We start from the raw sequence: 20,132 nt of genomic DNA on the forward strand, positions 1-20,132 counted from the left end.
GGGATCTTTGCACTGGGTTATTCACAGCGTAGCGCAGTGTGGCACCACCAGTGCAGATCCAGGATGAGAAGACTGGGGGTCAACTTGCGTGGCCCCCCGCATACAAGCCCCATTCTCATTTAAGTGGCAGAGACAAACCCAAGAGCCTGCAGGAGCCGTGCAGGCATCTTCTGTGGGTGCTAGTGCTGGCTGGAGAGCGCCTGCCCGATCTTACCCAGATAACTGTGAAACACAGTCTGTAAGTCTTGATTGTACAGCAGAGTTGCCGATCATAATGTGTTAGTCCTGAAGTTAAGAATTTTTTAAAACTCGGAGTTTTGAAGGTCATACCCACAGTCTCCTCAGTTATGGCCAGTTTCTCATCTTTGACCTAATGCTCTCCTCTGTCCATGAGACAGTGAAGAAAGGCATCTGTATGTCCCTTATTTCACAAGGTAGTTGTGAGAACCAGTTGAGCTAATGAAGGACCAAGCCCTTTGAAGTCTGTGCAAGGCTAGATAAACATGGATGGTGTTATTGAGAGAATGTTTAAATATTTTATTCCTCTAAATCCAGACTTCCTGATTACTCATTGTTGGATGTCAAGATCATTGCTGGCATTCTCCTTTTAAGAGATGCTTAGGAAACAGAAGTGTGGTGTGCAGGAAGATACACAGGGACGATCGTGACCTTTCACCTTTTCGTTTTGCTCCCTGGGCTCTTTAAACACAGGTTGTTTTCAGCTGCTAAAGGGCACAGAGGATGTCTACTTTTTTTTTTTTTAATTGTCATTAGTAATTCCATCATTAGGTTGGTTAAAATTTGAATCAGTTACAGGTATTGTTTAGTTCTGAATAAATGTATAACCTTAACTGTTGTGTGGTGTTGTTCACAGTGGCTATAGACTGACATGTGGAACTTGAGAACAGGTACTGCCAACTGCAGAGCACGTTTACACACATGTTCTTACGTTCAGATGTCTGAAAACAAGGATGAATTGTTCTGGAGTGACTTCATAATTCCAAGTTAAATGGTACTTGAATTACTGTTGACCTTCACTTTGAAACAGCTTACTTTTATAACAAGTTTGCATGTCTGGCTCTTACTGGGGTTTGACGAGTTGGAAGGAACTTATTTTGCTTAAAAAAGTGTGTGTGTGTGTACACATGACTCTGTACACATGACCTCTCTTCATTGATATTCTGAATGATTGGGTAAAGCTTTCACAAAGTGTTACATCAGAGGTTAGCACATGGCTACTAGATGGACAAATCCATCCAGTTACTTGTTTTTATAAATAAAGTTTTATTGGAACACAGTCCGTCACTGCTTTTGTGCTTTGGTGGCCAAGTTAGGCAGTGATGACAGAGACCAGATGGCCCTCAGCCTAAAATGTTTACTGTCCAGATATTTACAGAAAAAAATTGGCCGACAGCTGATCTACATGATAAAAATATGTCTTTTAAGAAGTTGTATTTTTTTATAAATTCCGGGGAACTTGTGGATTAAGAAATTGTTTTATCCCTGTTCATCCTTAAAAATGCAGTTGTCAGTTCGGTCTGCTCTGGTTTATTTCTGTGATCTCAGGAAGTTGCGTATCAGATGCTGGATGCAGTGGCCCTGGTTTCGTGGTAGCTAAGCCTGCATCAGCTTCTCGCTAATGTACTGCTAGTCATTTTATTCAGTGGACTGAGTAGCTTTTGGTGTTTCTATGGGAAGGACACTGCTTATTAGTGAACATGTTCAGCCTTCAGCTCAGCTAAAATCTGAATGCCTTCTCAACCTGAAACAGGCAGTATTATTCTAAACGTTAAGTAATCTAGCTGTCCACAAAGACAGAGTGCTTCCCGGTCATTACAAGCTGTGCGCCACCATCATTCCTCACCGTAATGCCGTGAAGTAGGTTCTTCACGTCGCCATCCAGATTTTATCACCGGAGCGGGAAAGGGTGGCTTGCTGAAGGTCACATAATGAGAAAGCCCACTGGCAATTTGTGTCATCTCGTGAGTCATGTTGGCGCTGGGAAATGAAGCTGGCACCAGTGGGACTCACGCCCAGGGGCTAGCCGGTCCTCCTCACCGGCTCCTGCCCAGCAAGGCCGACGATTTCATTAGCGAGGTGAGTGAGCGGGTGATCCAGTAATTAATTCGTCTCTGTCTAGACTTAGGAACCCAGTGAAATCAGATGAGGGGGAAGGCTTCCCACGTCTTGACATGCCCCCCTCCACTGATTCTCGTCACCCAGAAATGTTTTTTCTTTTAACTTTGCCTGACCGTTTATGAAGTATATTCCTATTGATTTACTTTCTGGATCCTCATGGCCCTGTGTCAAATGATGGCCTTATTCCATTTGACAACCTGAGGAGAGAGCTCGGCATCTGAGCCCCACTCCCCAGCACTGCCCCCAGCTCCCAAGCCTGTGTTCTTGTTGCAGAATGACCTGAATGACATGCGTCCACAGGAAGGCACATGGTCCCTGCCTTCAGGAGCCTTCCAGTCTTGTGGGGAATATGCCACAGATGTAAAGCTGGTAACTGGCTTTCAGGGTCTCAGTGGGAAAAGATGTGCTGTGAGGTGGAGGCTTTGAGGTCAGAGGAGAAAGAATCATGGTGGACTGCGAAATAGGGGCAGAGGTGTGATACTCAGAAAGGGGAGCAGGATTTGGCTAAGCTGGGAGGGAAGTATGCACAGGAGGGAGTGGCATGAGCCAGTATCTCTCTCTCTCACACACGCGCGCGTGTACACACACACACACACACACACACGAGCTGGAGCTGGGAGGGAAGTATGCACGGAAGGGAGTGGTGTGAGCCAGTATCTCTCTCTGTCTCTCTCATACACACACACATTCGCCTGCACACACATGAGGCCACTGAGGGATCAAGTTCAGGAGACAGCAGAACTGGCTGGAGAAGGGGGTGGTGCAGCAGAGAAGGTGAGAAGATGCTCTAACGGAGGACCTTTCTCATGTACAGAGAATGATGGAGACAGTGATTAGAGAAGATGAATAGTACCTCTGATTGTTGTGTGAGGAAACAGGAAGCAGGAATGTAGATAGACAGATGGGGAATGAATGGGTCCAAAGCTGGCAGAAAGACCCCCACTGTAAACATATGTGTCACCAGAAACCAGACTGGCTGTTGGTTCCTCTGGCCTCATGTTATTACAGAGTCATCTGGAAAGGTCATTGAAAAATATTTATTTTAATACTTTCAGCCTTTAAAAGAATGATCTATAGTCTATATTAATACAGAGCAGACTCCTGGATCTGAGATTCCACACAGCTGCCACCCAGCACGTTGAGGTGTGGGGAGTGACCAGCCACATCCTTATACTGGGGCCCCAGGAAGCAACCGCACACTGGTCTGTGTCCGCGCGTCACCGTGCCCCGGTCGCACAGTCCCTACTAATGTGCAGTGTGCATCAGAGCGCCCTGGTGCCCCAGGGCTGGCAGGATCTCAGCCATCCTCTCCCTAGTCCTGCCTTCTTCAACATTCCCCCAACACCCCCTGCCCCTTACACCCCATCATTTTGCTCAAGGAAATTTCCCCAGTTGCCAGTTTTATAGATGCAGTTTTCTGAAACTTGGATTTTACTGCAGAAGCTCCCTCGCAGTTCTCCAGCAGGTTTTGTGAACCGTAATCTGTCCAGAATGAAACTACCCATGCCCCCAGCAGACCTTCTCCTGTGGGTCCCACCCACCTCACACTGGCTCTTGGCCCTGCTGGCCAGAGTGAACTTGCTGAAAATGAGGAAGGGATGTTTTGGTCAATGTGGGCTGGTTGGCGAAAACCCTCCCTGTATTTCACCATTTAGAAATATGTTTTGAAAAATATAACTCACTGACCGGCCTCACAGCTGCATTCTGTTGGGAGGTTGAGAGCGGAGCCAAGAGGTGTGGTATCTCTGGACCAAGTCACCCTGGGAAGGGTCTGCTGTAAGCGGGGCCAGCCAGTCAGAAGGCTGAGGAGCCTGGAGCTCGGGCATAAACTGGAAAGGGAGGGGGGCACATGCAGGTATTCAGCGTCTGAGCCCAGATGGAGAATGGTTCCTCCCTCAAAGGTCTCAGAACTTGAAAACTGATGAAAGTGTAACATATAACCAGTTCCTCGGGGTCCGGATAGCAGCAGGTCTCAGCATATAGGAGGACAGGAAACTCGGGAAGAAAGTAAAGATGTATGTGTGCGTTTGTGATCAAATGAACACATCCTCATCCTGGTGCTTCGAATCTGGAGACAGTCGAGTTGCTCTGTCAGACGTGGGGTGGGGGTTCCCACGCGGCCACCTCCTTCCAGAAGTCCGAGCACTGTCATGTCACTCCGTTGGCTTGCGGACATTTTCTGTTAGAACTAACCTGTGTACTAAGCTGTTTTCACCTACAAAGATGCCGTCGACACCCGTACTCATCCTTGCAGCCGTCTCGGCCGAGTTACTTGGCCTGCAGAGGCGTCTGTTCTGTGTGCTCTGCGCCCCCGTCTCTGTGATCGGCTGGGTGTTCTGGCTGCTTTTAGTATCCCCAAGTCTCACAGCCCCTTGTCAGTCTAGTAGTGAAAGAGGATGGCCATGCTAAAGCCAGGTGAACACAGCAGAGGGCATATACGAAGCAGAGGGTGGAATGACAGTGACCGAGCTGGCCTCTGGCTGGGGAGCGTTTGGCTGGTTTGTTGGGAAAAGGACAGCACTTCTGCGATCCATAGGCTGAAATAATGAAGTCACTAAACACAGCCATTTAAAATAATTATCTCCAGCCCCCCAAATCTTATTTAAACAAACGGTGTATATTAGCGAACGTGTTTATTCCTCAGCCCTGGCATCTCACCTGGACTGCAGACTCCCACGTGGGAGTCCAGTGCAGCATTTGCTGAAAAGAATGACACGTGGTGGGCGCGGGTGGGACCACCTGTGCTCTGACATCCCAGAGGCGGGCAGATGGGGTTCTGGCCCAAGTGTGAAGGGTGCCCCTCGCCTGCCCTAGCTGCCGTGCAGCTTGTCAGCAGGTGGAGGGTGGTTTGGGGAGGGTCTCCAAGCAGGAGATGGACCAAGACCAGAAAGGCCAGGGCTGGTGGGTAAGGTGGGAACAGCCAGGTGTCTCATGGTGTGTGGGGTGTGTTGTGGGGGTGGAGGCTGGACATCTGAGATGGAGGAGGGAATCGGATGCGGCCAGCTTGGTCTGGAGTGACAGCCGAGGACCAAGAGCGGCAGGAGAGCATTAGAGGAGTGTCTCAGTTTCTTCAGACTTCCAGCCAGCCATCTTTCAGTCCCTACTGTGGGCCAGGAGCTATGCCTTGAACCAGGATTGAAACTTCTCCCCGCCTGTGAGGTGCGGTCCATGGTGTGGCAGAGGAGTTGGAGGTGGTTTGAAGCACAGATAAGTCCAGAGTGGATGCTGCTACAGCGGGCTTTGCGGGCCCAGAGGAAGGAGGCGTGGAGCTGGGAGCTGGGAAGGGCTTCAGATAAGGTGTGGCCTTTGCGCAGAGGAGGGCTCTGATCTCTCCAGCTGTATATTTATTTTCTTTTTTTTCTTGCTCATCCCTGCTTGGACCTTCATCCCCTTATTGGATCTCAGTCGTGTCTGACTTTTTGTGACCCCATGGACCATAGCCCACTAGGCTCCTCTGTCTGTGGGATTCTCCAGGCAAGAATACTGGGATGAGTTGCCGTGCCCTCCTTCAGGAATCTTGCCGACCCAGGGATCGAGCCCGTGTCTCTTATGTCACCTGCACTGGCAGGGGGGTTCGGGGGCTTTACCACCAGTGCCACCTGGGAACATGGTCCTTTCTGGAGGACTTCCCAGCAGTCTGTCTTCCTGGCCAGTCACAGCAAGAACAGGTGTGCACACGCACACACGGCGGCCTCCGAGGGAGGTAAGACGGCTCTCCAGACTCCCCAAGAGCCCTCCAGGTTATCTCATGGAAATCCAGACTCCTGTGATGCCTGTGCAAATGGCATAGGTGCTGGGATGGGTGAAGTGGGATTCTAGACTCTTGACTTCCTCCCCGTCTATGAGGGCTCACCCATTCCCAGGACCAAGACTCAATCTCAAAAACTGACGGCAGCTGTGAAGAGTACCAGACTTGTTCTCATCTGGCTTGGGTCCATGGCCTCCCAGTGTGGTCTCCCTTGTCTCCTTCTGTGAGAGGCCCCTCTTGTACCCCGGAGATGTCATGCTGGGGATGCGGACGCTAAGAGCGACAGCCCCAGGGAGGCCAGCAGACACCCGGAGATCTTCCAGCTCTCAACGGATGCTCCCCGTCCTTGAGCTCATGCCCATTGGAATGATTAATTGGCGTCCTCCACTCTGCTGGACAATTAAGGAGCGCAGGAGAAGGAGGGAAAGGTCTTCAGTTGGACCCAATTTGGCACCATATTGTTTTCTGTTAATCTATTTTGTTTTCTGTCCGTCTGTCCCCAGGGACGGGTGCCTTGCTGCTTGCTGAAGCATGCATAACTAATGTCCTCATTAAGGGCTGATCTGTTTACCAAGGCCAGGCGAGGAAGCCAGCCTGCCAAACCTAGGCGCAAGCTGGGGGCCGTTGCCTCCCTCTGGGCCTTAGCCCCACCTCATTAAGCTGGTCCAGGCTATTGATTGGGAGCCTGTGTTTGGAAGAGTCTTACTTACTCCATGCATTATCTTGACAGATTGATCAGACCTGATTGAGAACCTCTTAAAGAAACGAACAGCTGTAATGGGAAAGTTGGACTCTGTCATCCGTTAGGATGATTCTGGGAGCAAGAAGAACAAGTCTGACATCTTGGAGCAATTGTATTTACAATTAACATGGCTGAAAACGATTGCCTCTATTGATCCCCCCTTCCTGCAATTACAGCTCCATTGTTTACATTCCAGCACTTCAGTTATAAAAAGGAAATTCAATAATTATTGCATTATTTAAAGTTAAAGTGCCACAGAGTTTGCTGGCTACGCTTGCTGGTTGATTTAACGTTCAGTAAAATCCATGCGGAGCTCTCCATCTTGAGGCCGAACAATATCGGCTTTTAATGAGACTTAAAAAGCGGGGGAAGGAGAGCAAAACCTAGTGTGCAGGGTGTTTGTCGGGGCTGTTTATGGGGGGACCCAAAGGCAGGGCAGAGAAGCGCGCGTGTCATCTTTCACAGACCTGTGTCCCCTCTTGCCAGCTGTCTCCTGCTCTCTCGACTCCGCTTCCTCAAAGAAGCACTTCTCTCTTTCCACTCTCTCAGTCCCTTGTCCCCTTCCCACAAGTGTAACTTCTCCTCCTCGGCCATCAACAAAACCCACAGAATTTAAGGAGAAAGGGTGAAACGTCTTAGCACCCAGAAGGAGCGACATGAAAGGCATTTGTGTCAAGGGAATTTTTCTCTTCCATGCAGTCATTTTCCCATTTTCTGATTCGAGGGGAAAAAAATGAAATAAAAAATGAAGCGCCCCCCCCCACCCCAGCCCCACTTATGAGGAAGAAAGCCCTGCACGTGCTCACTGACCCCTCTCATAACGAGGGTGGTGAGGGTGTTGGTCAACAGATGCTGGGAGCTCGAGAGGTGCCTCCAGGTTGGAGCACCACACTCAGACTCCCAGCAGCAGCAGCTGGAAAGTTCAAGAGCACGGGAGGAATTTTAAAGACCTTTTTGTTTTTCTCATATTTGGTGGAAACTCTGGTGGGCTGGGTTCCAGCAAGACATCTGGACAGGTGTGCTCAGTGGGGTGCCGAGCTCACGAGGAAAAAGTGATGCCTCATGCCTCGCCATCAAGAGGCACGCTTTCAGCCCCAGCCCCAGGAAATTTGAGACTGCAGGTGTGAAAGGGGAGAGGAAGATGAATGGAGCCAATTCCGACTTTTATAAAGTATCTGGAGCTGGCCGGTAGCAGGCAGCTGCTTCCGTGGGCCTTTTTCATTAAAGAGGTGAATTCTTGAGTGCTGGCACTGCGTGATTTATCGAGTGCAGTTTGCTAGCATCTGAAATGCTCTTTGGGAAAGGGTGGGTGATGCGGAGATTTTAGGCCTGGGCAGTTTTCCTTCTTAGAAGGAAATACCTTCAGGGGTTCCAACTTGGGTCTCTCCTCCGTGGCGGTCGCTGTCCCAAGCAGCTGTTCTCAGGAGTGTGATCCCAGACCACCAGCATCAGGGAGACGGTCAGGAATTCTCCCTGCCTACCCCGAACCCGGACCTGGGGAATTAGAAACCCTCAGGGCGGGCCCCAACGCTCTGCAGCGGGACACCCCACCTCCCGCCCCAGGTGCTTCTGAGGCACGCTCAAGCCAGAGGACTGCAGCGCGGGGACGTGTCTGTGTCTTTAACTGCTGAGCCCGTGGTGTGTGCCTGCCAGCCAGGTGAGGAAGCACCGTCCAGGCTCGAGGTAGAAAGATGAGGCCTGTGCCAGACGTTTGGGCAATCCTTCCCACCTTCTGAATCTTTTTCACATTTGTTTGCTCACGTAGTTTCCAAATTGCCTCCGAGGAAGACAGGGCAAGTATAAACGTCTGTGTTTCACAGATGAAGTAACGCACCTGTTTTGACCACCAGACAAGTATTTCTTTTTTTTTCTTTCTGCTCTGTTGACTGTCATGGGATTGGAGATACAAATAAGCAAATCCTTCAGCGTGGATTTGGGAAACCAGGGATGTGTCTGTTTCAGCTCAGTTCTTCTTCCCTGGTCCTCACCTGGGGTGTTGGCAGATGTGCTAAAGAACAAGGTTTCTGATTTTTCACTATTTGGGCGCCGACAGACAGAGAGATCCGGGAAACAGATGTGGTTCTGGAGCAAGGGCCTGGGCCTGGGGCGAGGGTCCTGACTCTGCCACACCAGCTGTGTGACTATGGGCAAATGACTTAAAAAGAATAATTAAGGGCCTCTTGTAAGGAAGAAGTCAGTCCCGTGCATGTGCAGTTTTCCCTCTGTTTCATAATTTCTGCACATCAAAATTTCTTTACTGTCAACAAGCAATCCTGCTCTGGGACTGGGGGTGTGGGGTGGCGGTTCCCAGGGAGGGGGCAGGACAGACTGGGCCTGAGGAGGGAAATGTCAAATAGGTAAAATCAGTAATATTCATTCCTATCCCTAATCCCAAAAGCCTAACCAGCTTGAAAAGTAATGATAGTAATAATAATAACCTTATTAATTATGAAGGCAAACCATAGAACAGGTGCCATGTTAAGCACCTTTGTATGAATTATCCCACTGACCCCTCCCACTGGTGCTGTGAGAGGGGCCCTGTATTGCAGACGAGGAAACCGAGCCCCAACCCATGTGTATGTCTTGCCCAGAGTAGCACAGAGGGAGGGTTTTCCCCGGCCTGCCTTAATCCAGAGTGCTTCATAAACCACCGTTATGGCAGCAGTGTGACCTGGAGTTGAATGGGGATCAGCTTGAGTAGCACGAATACGGCGGCCTTTGTTTCTTGTGGGGACTTAAACCCGTGGGAGCTGAAGAGTCACTCCAGGGAGGAAGCGTATCTTCACAAATGAAGAAAGTCACCGTTCCCCATGCCCTGTCTTAACGAAGGGGTGACCTTCGGACTCGAGGAGCCTGGGCTCGTCCCTGGAGAATGGTCAGGTTGGTGTTAGCCTGGGGACCGACTCTTTTCCTCACCGTGTATTTCCCTTGGCTTCCCAGCTGATGTACGTGCTCACTTGACCAGCGTGGAAACTAGCCCTTATCTTGCTTGAGACCCTGTGCTCTGATGGGCCCCCTCCTTTAGGAAAGATGCCTGCATACCCTGAGAAGGTTCGTCTCTGTGTGGTTACGCCACGCCCCTCTCTGGAGTTTTCCCAACAGAGGGAAACGAAATCTGTTAGTACCAGCATTCCACAAGAGCCCACATTTGGATTTTTTCTAGAAAAGACTCAAAGCCGAGTCTGATACACCTCTCAATGGTTGCAGATTCGTGCTTATTTTACTTCTAAAATTTATTGTGCTTATCTCTAAGGACCATTCATCTTCTTGAGACTTTTGAATGAGGAGATGTCATTCTTGCGAGCCAAGAGATCCAGGGTTGGAAAGCCAGAACTCCAGCCTTGGAACTCGGATGCCGAGAGCGAACAGTCAGGGCTTGTTCCAGGGCGTGAGGAGTCTGGCCTAGAAACCAGAAAATAGGTCAGAGATTGATCTAAGGGAACGTTTTTTTACTTCCTTTCACTTTCTCTTGTAAATTGTGGTCGGGGCTTATATTTTAACGTTGTCTGCTGGGCTCCTGCAGTGAAATAGGACTAAATTAACATGTGCCAAGGTCGAGGGCTTGAGTGGGTGAAAAGCCAACATGAAACAGAAAATACATATATATTTAGGTTGACCTTCCGGAAGCCTTCCTAAGAATGCGACATTAAATCTGGAACGGTAACACCACCCCTGATTAAAAAATTAACCACCCCTCTTCCAGGTTGAGTTACACCTGAAACAGTTTCCTCTTTAGATGTTCAAGGTGAATACCTGGGTCTGGGGCGTCTCCGGCCCCATGACAGCCCCCTGCAGTCGGTACGGCGTCGCTGAACGACCATGGACCCGGCCTGCAGCCCTGGGTTCCAGTCCTGTTTTGTCCACACTCTGTGGGAACTCATGGGTCGGGGGGAGGAGTCACGTGACCTCTCGAAGCTTTGGGTTTCTCCAAGGACAGGAGCCAAACACTTCGGGCTGTAATGGGAAAATGAAGTGTGTGAAGGCGCGTCCTCAGCAGTACCTGCCGTGCAGGGTTACCATGGTGAATTAACCCCCCTCACGTCTTCCTTATTCCGTTTTAGTGGGTAATTAGCGGTCTCACTCCGGACCTTCATCTTCCTGTCCCGTCTCACCGGAGCTGTTGGGGAGACTTCTGCAGCCCTCTCCCTGAGCCCCTGGCTTGCTCTGGTTAACAGTTTTCTCCTCCAGAGGCCTGATGGGACAGCAGCCTCTTCCACCAAGGCCTTCCGTGTGTGGGCTGTGGGGCCCTCCCCCCTAGGCGTGGGTCTCCCCCAGGGTCGCCCACGTGCCCCAGGAGGGGTGGCTCCCTGGGAGCTGCTTTACCCATCACGGAGCTTCAGCGTTTGATCTGCCCTCCGGGTGCGGTTGCACTGTATCCGTGGGAGAGCGTGGTGAGCAGGGGTGGGACTTTGTGTGTTCCTCATAACAGGTATTATTCCCCGAGGAAGCCTCCTTCGTGAATCCTGTGTGTTTCCGTGTGTGAGAGTGTGTGTGCGTGTGTCAGAGTGTACTTTGTCCATTTCTACTTTAAAGGGGAGGCTTTGACAAAACCTGATCAATATTTTGCATTCCATGCATGAAGAACCAGATGTTAGAAGTTTCCTCTTGTTGGGGAGGAGGAGGGAGCCGGGGCCCCTCCAGATTTATAGAAATCGATGGTCTCTGACAGAAGTTGGTTAGTTTTCCTGGGAAACAAGTAACAGGAACACATTTTTTTGATTTTTGCGATGAATTATTTTCTAACAAGAGCCCTCTTCTCATCTCTTTGACTTTCAGTCGCTGGCCAGGGTGGATGAGCCCAACATACTAATGGGGTGAAATCCCACAAATAATGCCAGCCGGCTCCTTTCCTTTCTTTTTTAAATTATTCATTTCCTCTTCATACCCGCCCTCACGTGCCAGGCTCGTTATCCGAGATGCCTTTTACTGTATTGAAGTCTTGTCTTTTCCAAGTTCTTCCCCCAGAACCAGACCCAGAAGCAAAGACAGGGGACCCTGGACATCTCCAGGTCAGGGGCACGGGAGTGTCACCTGCCAGCTAAACCCAGCCCAGCATTTTATTGATAAAATATAAGTGCTCCAACAGGATTGGACAGGTGGACAAGACAGGGTCCCTGGTCAGCACGAGGCAGCCCCCTCGCTCATTTCCAGCGCAGGTGCTGCTCACGCAGCGTGTGCCAGTCCAGCGCCTACGTGCTGAGGGCCATCTGTTTTCTGCTGCACTGTGGTCATTTGGAGAAGTTGGAGTTCGCAGAGTTCTTTCCCTGCTTCCATTTATGAGTCAGACCGGGTACTTATTTCCTTTTTGTGGGTCCTTGTACTTCTTTGTGCTTTCAGGAAGTAAATCCTGTTGCCACGTGTAGAACTTTCCTTCAGTGAGAACAACTGCACACTTGCAGTTCCTATAAGCCAGGGTTTTGCAGGCACTTTTTTAAAAAAAATTTTTTTTTTTTTTTTTTTGACGTGTTCCGTTTTTCAAAGTCTGCACTGAATTTGTTACCGTATTGCTTCCATTGTTTATGTTCTGGATTTTTGGTCATGAGGCATGTGAGATCCTAGCTCCCTGTCCAAGGATGGAACCGGCACCCCCTGCATTAGAAGGCAGAAGTCCCAACCACTGGATTGCCAGGGAAGCCCTTGCAGGCACTTTTAAAACCAGAGAGTAAGACCGGGGAAATCAGGGAAGCCCTCGGCGGTTCAGGATTCAAGGTTGTAGGAGAGGCTGGCTGGACGGAGTGCTGGACTGGACCTTGGTTTCTGCTCTTCCTTTAGCTGAGTCAGTCGCCCTTCCTTGACTATTGGTCCTGCTTCTTCATTACTCACTGATTGGTTTTTCTTGAGTGATCCACTGGTTTTCCTGTGCCACCGGAGGAAGTGTTCTCACGATGGTATTTACGCCAGAAGGTTGCCCTCCTCATATCTCGTGGCCTGTCTGCCAGGTTACCACCAGCACTGCAGGGTCAGGCCCGTGGGTGGGGCGTAGTCTGTGTGTCTTTGTGTGTGTCTTTGTGTGTGTGTGTGTGTGTGTGTTTACATAGTGTGTGTTTTCATGTGTTGTTGACATCTAGCATCGAACCAAACCCTGCCCAGTGGGCTCAGTGACCATTTTTCTTTGGGTCCACATGTAGCACACGTGTCTTATAGCACACTGGCCACAGTTGAAGTTATTGTTCTGTTTTCTTATTCTTTATTTTGTATTTTTAAAAACCTTTAGTTTTTTTTTTTTTTTTTAAACTTTAGTTATTTATGGCTGCATCAGGCCTTAGTTGCAGCACGCGGGATCTTCATTTCGGCGTGTGGGGCCTCTCGTTGCAGTGTGTGGGTTTCTTCCCTACTTTGGGCGTGCAGACTCTCTAGGTGAGGCGCACAGACTCAGCAGTCGTGATGCATGGACTTAGTTGTCCTGTGGCATGTAGGATCTTCGTTCCCCAACCAGGGATGGAACCCGCATATCCCCTGTCTTGGAATGCAGATTCTTAACCAGCAGACCACCAGGAAAGTCCCCTGTTTTCTTTTTTAGACTGCACAACTGACCTGCTAGAGGTGAGCATAAAGAAATCTTGAGCATAGACTTCAGAATCTTGAGCACAAAGTAAAGAAATAAATGGAAACAGCCGAACAAGACGTGGGTTCTCCTACCTAAGGATGGGCGAGCTCTGTGATGGAAGGGGAGAGGCTTGGGGGAGTCCAGTATCTGTGTGGGAGAAGAATTTCCTGCCTGCCGAGAAGAGCAGGAACTCTGAGAGGAGGCAGCCCCTTCACTGAGTGTTCCACTGGGGTTTGTGCCTCGGTGGATTCTTCATATATTACAGTGAATTTAATTAAATACATTGTGATCCCAACTGAGGGTATCCTAATTAGCTGGGTCAGGAACAAATCATTCTCCCTCCTTCTCCAGATGAAAACATCTACTCTCTCCTGCAGGGAAAGCATTTCCGGGGTGACGGGCTGGCCCTGTGGAGTCAGTCTCTCCAGTCCTGCCCCCTCCTGCTGCTTCTTACTAGGCAGGTTCCCAGGGTGGAATTCCGGGGATGGGCCAGGGCATCATGGGAGGGAGAGGGTGCTCGGCCTCCAGGGTCAGGGCCTGGACCCACCGAAGGCCTGGGAAGGGACCAGATGGTGCGGAGAAGTCAAGGCCCTGTTGCTGGCTTTGGACCCCCGTTTGCTCCATGTTGGACAGCCTGAAAACTGCCCAAGCGGGAGCCTGTAAGATGTGGTGAGAACAGGAGCTCTCACGTGCAGGAGGACCCCCAGAGACTCCAGTTGTGAGTGGAAGTTTGGGTTGGGGTATAACCTTTATGAGCAGGTGTTTCCTAGGAATGGAAAAATCGTTTATTCTGGATTTCCATGTGTATGTCTTGGAGAGTGAAGTTGGAGTGCGCAAGCAAGCTTGGAATTTTGAATTAAGCTTCTGTGCAAGTCTGAGAGGGGACCCTAACTGTCCGCTACACCGGGCTCAGAGGGAGAGGCCATGGCTCTGTTTTCCACATTTTTTGTTTTTATTCTTGTCTCTACCATTTGCATTAGGTACCCATTTTCTTTCCAAAACGGTTCTCACATAGACCAAAAGGATTCCTGGTGGCAGCAGAGATTACCAGTGACTACCAGGAGTCAAGTGTGGTGGTGTAGGGGCATCATCGTTGTATCAGTTATTTTTCCAGCAGGAGTCCCCAGTGTGATGTTTATTTCAGTTGAGGATTTATACAGCCCTGTCACCCAAGAGCGCCTGAGTCTGAGGATGAAAGACATCTCATATCTCAGCTCCCATCCAACTCTTTCTGGCCATGCTATCCTCTCTTCTGGCTCAGAGACTAAAAACCCCAGACATTTGGAAAAGAACCCTCACATCCATATTAAAATTTCATGTTTAAGATTCAGAGCCTTACTGCCAGGAAATCCTGTTTCATGGGAAGGTAATGGGAATTCGGGGTTAAGGCTTCAGTGATCCTTTCTGTGATTTCGTATTTTACAATACCACCAGAATCCCTTGATAGGACTTATCACTTTGAATTCCATGGTTATTTTCCTGTTACCTTTCATTCAGTCAGTTTTTGTTGAAACTTTAATAAATGTAATTTGTTGGGTCTTAGTGATCCAAGGTGGCCATTCCTGGCTCCTGTATGAGTTCCCTGTTCCTCAGTCCCAACCCTAACGCTTGCTCCCGGGAATACCCAGGTTCCATTTTTGGCTTTCGGGGGTCCCTATGGAGAATTTGGAGAAGGCAATGGCAACCCATTCCAGTACTCTTGCCTGGAAAATCCCATGGACGGAGGAGCCTGGTAGGCTGCAGTCCATGGGGTCTCGAAGAGTCAGACACGACTGAGCGACTTTACTTTCACTTTTCACTTTCATGCATTGGAGAAGGAAATGGCAACCCACTCCAGTGTTCTTGCCTGGAGAATCCCAGGGACGGCGGAGCCTGGTGGGCTGCCATCTATGGGGTCGCATAGAGTCGGACACGACTGAAGCGACTTAGCAGCAGCATGGAGAATTTGGGGAGAATCAGCATGGGCAAGCTCATTGTGTTTTCCTTTCCATCTAGCCCGTCAGTCTCTCTCCCCAGAGTCCCACCCTCCAAAAAATGTAGCTTTGGAGCTTTCCATCCTTGACAAGGAGACTTAAGTCAGAGGGGGCAAACTGAAGAGAAACCATTAAAAAAAAAAAAAGAAACAGCTCAAATTTATTTCAAGAAAAGTAGCTTTGTGTTTTGGTGGTTATACTCTGACAGTTAACATTGAGCTTGCTTGTTTTTCAATCTCTTTCTGGTGGTGATTTCTGTAAGCCAGCTCTTACTGGAGGCAGGGCCAGGGGAAGACATATCGTTTTGCTCCAAGGCTCTGTACTTGAGTGTGTTAAATCACCCATTTCTGGGAAAGAAGGGATTGTTCTCTGCTGATACCTGTGAAGCCCTTCACTGTGTTGCCTGCAGGTTGGCCTCAGAGCAAAAGTTAATGTCGTGTGGCCAGCTTACATGGTCGAGGGCCTGCGCCCCCTCCCCTTCTTCAGCCCTCTGTTGGTGCATTCATATTTCCTCTTCCAATGAGGTCCAGACCTGCTTCTGGGATGTTCACACTTTTTCTGTGAACGTAGGATGTGTGCATGTGAACACATGAGCCTCAAAGCTGTGTCATCCAGTAGGAACAGCTGGGCCGCTCTTGTTAGCATTGAGCAGAGTGCAGGACATTGACTTCTGCGCTTCCTGAGTGTCCCACGGTATAATCAGGACAGGACAGAGGTCCAAGCAGGACCAGAGATGGTTACCGGGCATGGGCGTCAAATAGAACAAGTGTGGTCAGAAAGGAGATGAGCAGCACAGAGCAGCCCCAAGGCTTTATTGTGGTTCCTTGGGCCAGGCTCGGGGGACTGGAGGTGGGAGTTGGGGTGAGGAGAAAGAGGGAAGGACAGGTGGTAACATGAGCCCATAAAATCCATGATGTCAGTTTACTCCTCCAGAAGGATACTGGGGGCAGATGCTGCCAGATTCTAGTTCTCTTTCTCCCATTAACTAGCTGTGTTACCTCGAGTCAACCACTTAAAACTTCTTGGGATTTTTTTTTTTCCTGCTTTATGTGTACCCAATAGAAAAATTCCCTCGTCGCCTAAAATGAGGCATTTGAAATGAAGAAAGTGGCCTTTCTATACCAGGAGCATGTCAGTTCTCTAATTCTTAATAAAAAGGGTCCGTAGCTTTCCATGTGTTCTCACAGGGACCCCAAAGGATGTGAATATTGTGCTTCGATACAAGTCTTCTTCAAGATACAGAAGTCTGGGTTCTGCTAACCCCATGGCCTCCTCTGGTTTGTGTACCATACTTTTATCCCTGTCGTGTCTGCTTCGTACTGATGCCTGGGCTTCCATGTTCTGGAATCAAAGTTCTGTATCGACACAAACACAGCCCAGAGTGTAATTTTGACCATCTGAGCTCTAAGCCAAATGACATTGAGATGTTGAGAGAGAACTGGTCTGGACAAATTTATTTTTCCTTTTTTCCTAATCTAGGGGAAAACGTAATTTCAGGTTCTCCTAATAGACCAGTTCTAAATACAAAAGCGTGAGTCATCTTTCTTGTGAAATAGCCACACAGCAGCTTTGGCGCTTCTTTACTGACCTAAGATTCTGTGCAGGTAAGGTGACCATCCTGTAGGCCATCCCTTAAAGCGGGCGCTCGTCACTTTTTCCATGAAGGTCCAGATAATAAGATTTTGGGCTTTGCAGGCCATGTAATCTCTTTTGCAACTGTTGAACTCCATCTGGTGTTCAGAAAGCATCCATTGATGATGCACAAACTGATGATGCACAGTTTGTGGCTGTGTTCCACCGAAACCCTGTTTGCAGAACCAGGCAGAAGGGTACACTTGGCCTGTGGCCATAGCTTGCCAACCTCTGTCCACATAGAGCAAACACTTTGGAGATAAGCAGAAAGAGGAACCTCGGATTATTGTGCCAGGAAGCCAATTTTACACTGGGATTGTCGGATCCATCAGCATTTTCAGCACTCTGACACACCTGGGGGAGGCAGGAACAAGAGTCACCTTGCTCCCTGTCCTCATCAAGCTGCTGGGGGAAGGGCCCCCTGGGAAACCGAGTCACCCCGGAAAGGGGTTGTGGGGCTGCCGGCAGGGCGGGCGGGCTCACGGCGAAGCTGGGCTTGGTGCGGCTGACCAGGGCACGTCCCTCTCTCTCACCCTCACAGCACCTGCAGCAGCACGAGAGTGGCGTGGAGGGCGAGAGCTGCTACTACCACTGCGTCCTGTGCAGCTACTCCACCAAGGCCAAGCTCAACCTCATCCAGCACGTGCGCTCCATGAAACACCAGCGCAGCGAGAGCCTGCGCAAGCTGCAGCGGCTGCAGAAGGGCCTCCCCGAGGAGGACGAGGACCTGGGGCAGATCTTCACCATCCGCAGGTGCCCCTCCACCGACCCTGGTGAGTGGTCTCGCGGGCCACAGGTGGCCGCTGTGCTCTGGGCGTGGGGGACACGCAGGGACTGTCACTTTCCTCTTTTAAATTTTTTTAGAGGAACTTAGCACCACTTTTCTTTGCACGTCACAAGCCACTGCCCAGTGAGCAAGCCAACAGACCGTGTGTTGTCCCCTCTCCCCAGGTGCGTCCAGCGTGCATTCTAGATTCAGTCTTTGGGTTCAGATCGACATAAAGAAAATGCTAAAGTATGTCTTGCTCAGAATTGAGATTGGGCAGTTTGTGGCCTCGAGTCTGGTCTGTAAGAATGAACTTCAGAGGTGATTGAAGAGTGAGTGCTTATTAAAAACATCGTGACTGTATCCGAGCGCCCGGGCTATTCCCGGCTCAGAGCTGCCCCTTTCTTCACAGAGAGTGTGGGGACCTTGCTGCAGCCCTTGCCCCATGTCTGCTTCCCGCCTGTCCTCTAGCCTGCAGTCCTTTCTCCTGTCTTTCCCATGTGACTTACTCCTGCAGGAACCTCGTACATTAGACTGTCCCCTCTCTCTTACTTTTTTCAGCCTCCCAATCCCTTTCTCTCCACTTGGGAGCATAGGACAGTCACCTGTCTCTTTAAAAACCGTACAGCAAAAGCACTCCCTTAATCCTGGGTTCCGCTGTCTGTCTACAACAGAATCTTCAGATCTTGAAAGAACAGTCTGTGTTGGTCCATCTCCAGTTCCCATCAGACTATCAGAGCCTGTTTCCTCTCGTCATCAAACCGTGCTTGAGAAGGAACCGTTGACCTTGCATGTACCCAGCCCAGTGGCCACGTGCTGGGCTTCTTGCTTGGTCTTTGAGGTTGCTGCCTAATGCCTTCTGGAAGCGCCCTTGCCTGGCCGTGTTTCTGTCTTGTTCTTCCGCTGCTCTGGACCATCCTCCACGCCCCTCCCTGGCTCGTGGTCCTTGGTCTGCCCCACAGGCCAGCATCGCCAGGCACTAGGCCTGGCCCTTGGCTCCCGGCCTCTTGAAACTTTGCTGTCCTGCCTTTGGCACGTGCCCTTCAGGCGGCTCCCTGGGTTTCTCCCTGGGGCCACCTCACAGGCCCGGGTTCACGACTTCTCCTGCAGACAAACCCCTTTGCTCATTCCGATGGCGTGTTGCCGCACGACCTGGCCGGGCTGCAGACTCCGGTGGGCCTTTTGGCCTCTCTGTTGCCTGCAGCACCCTGTCAGCCATGGAGCTGTCATGGCTGTGTGGGGTTTTAATCCTAATGTTATCAGATTGCACATTTTTACAGTTTTTAAAGGCAAAAAGTTATATAAACCTTACTGTGAAAAATGGCACGGCCCTCCCCAGTGCCATTCCCCAGAGCCCTGGCTTTCAAGTTTAATTGTTCCTTTTGTTATTCATGGCCATATTTCTTAATAGCCTCTACTATTGTTGTTTGAAATTTTCTTTTTTTTTTGGCTAAGTGTTAGACATTACCTGTCGGCTTTCTACATGGGAAAATAAGGATTTTACTAGTACGCCATTCTGCAGGCCCACACACTCATACCTACTCACACACACCCGATCCACAAACTCACATTCCCACCCTGCCCCCACTCCGTACACACCCTCTTGCACACAGACTCGGTACCCACACACCCCAGCCCCTCAACACATTCTGTCTTACCCTCCAATCTGTCTTCCGTTATGATTAAATAATAATTTGGGGGCATATTAATATTCAGTATTTTCATTATTCTAACTCTATAAATATTAATCACAGCTGAGCCATGTAGAGTTTTATAATTTCATTTACCTTCTTGTACAACTTTTTGTTTTCTCTGGTTTTCTAGGTACCTATGATTAATTCATGGCTAGCCCTCTGCCAGAGTAGACGTTTTCTCTGCTCTGAAGGCTCTGCTGTATCGCTTTATCTGTCAGCTTCGTTTCCTACTGGAGGCATCGCTCCAGAGCCCCCATGGACCTCTCTGCCTACAGCTTCTGTGTCCATCACCCAGCTGCTTCTCTTCCCCCTTGTTCTGTATGGGTGGAGCTCGATCCCCCAATGATGGGATACACCAGAATTTGAGACCGTTTCCTCTCTGCTCGAGTAGGGTTATCACAAAGGAGGGGCCAGTCCTCCTCGCGGTCAGCCTGAATTGTCGCTTTGGGAAAGTCCTGCGTGGGGATCAGGGTGATTTTTGTCACCCCCAGGTCACTGCAAGATGGACTGTGCCCTCCTGCATGTATCATGGATGCCTCTTTTGTTTAAAGTTCATCATTCTCCACCTCTGGGGCTTGTGTTTCATGTCTGACCCCATGGTTCTGCCCTGGGATGGGACCCAGCACCCACATACACGCCAGGGCCCCAAGACTGGGACCATTGTGCCATCCGGCTGTGGGGGTCCCCACTCCCCACGATGGCATTTTGGCCTGTTTGTCCTGCCAGTCTCTTTATTCTGCTGTTAAATCATTTCACGGGGTTCTTCTTCCTCTACCAGTATACTCAGACCTATTTATTTCAGGGTTTAATTTTTTTTTAACCAGCTTTGCATACGTCATTGTTTTAATCTTCCACTAAAAGCTGGTCCCTTTTGCCCCTCAATTCTTTCTT

General features: G+C 49.8%; 1 protein-coding gene across 5 annotated transcripts in view; it reads left to right on the plus strand.

Moving 5' to 3' along the window:
- Positions 1 to 20,132, plus strand: part of ZFHX3 (zinc finger homeobox 3) — a 256,592-nt gene that overhangs the window by 137,906 nt on the left and 98,554 nt on the right. For all 5 annotated transcript variants that reach the window (XM_059877477.1, XM_059877479.1, XM_059877478.1 and 2 more), the window contains one exon: positions 17,323 to 17,554. In XM_059877477.1, the coding sequence (XP_059733460.1) occupies positions 17,323 to 17,554 (232 nt within the window). The remainder of the gene's footprint in view (positions 1 to 17,322; positions 17,555 to 20,132) is intronic.

The sequence above is a fragment of the Bos taurus genome, chromosome 18, assembly GCF_002263795.3.
Source record: "Bos taurus isolate L1 Dominette 01449 registration number 42190680 breed Hereford chromosome 18, ARS-UCD2.0, whole genome shotgun sequence".
Classification (NCBI taxonomy): Eukaryota; Metazoa; Chordata; class Mammalia; order Artiodactyla; family Bovidae; genus Bos; species Bos taurus.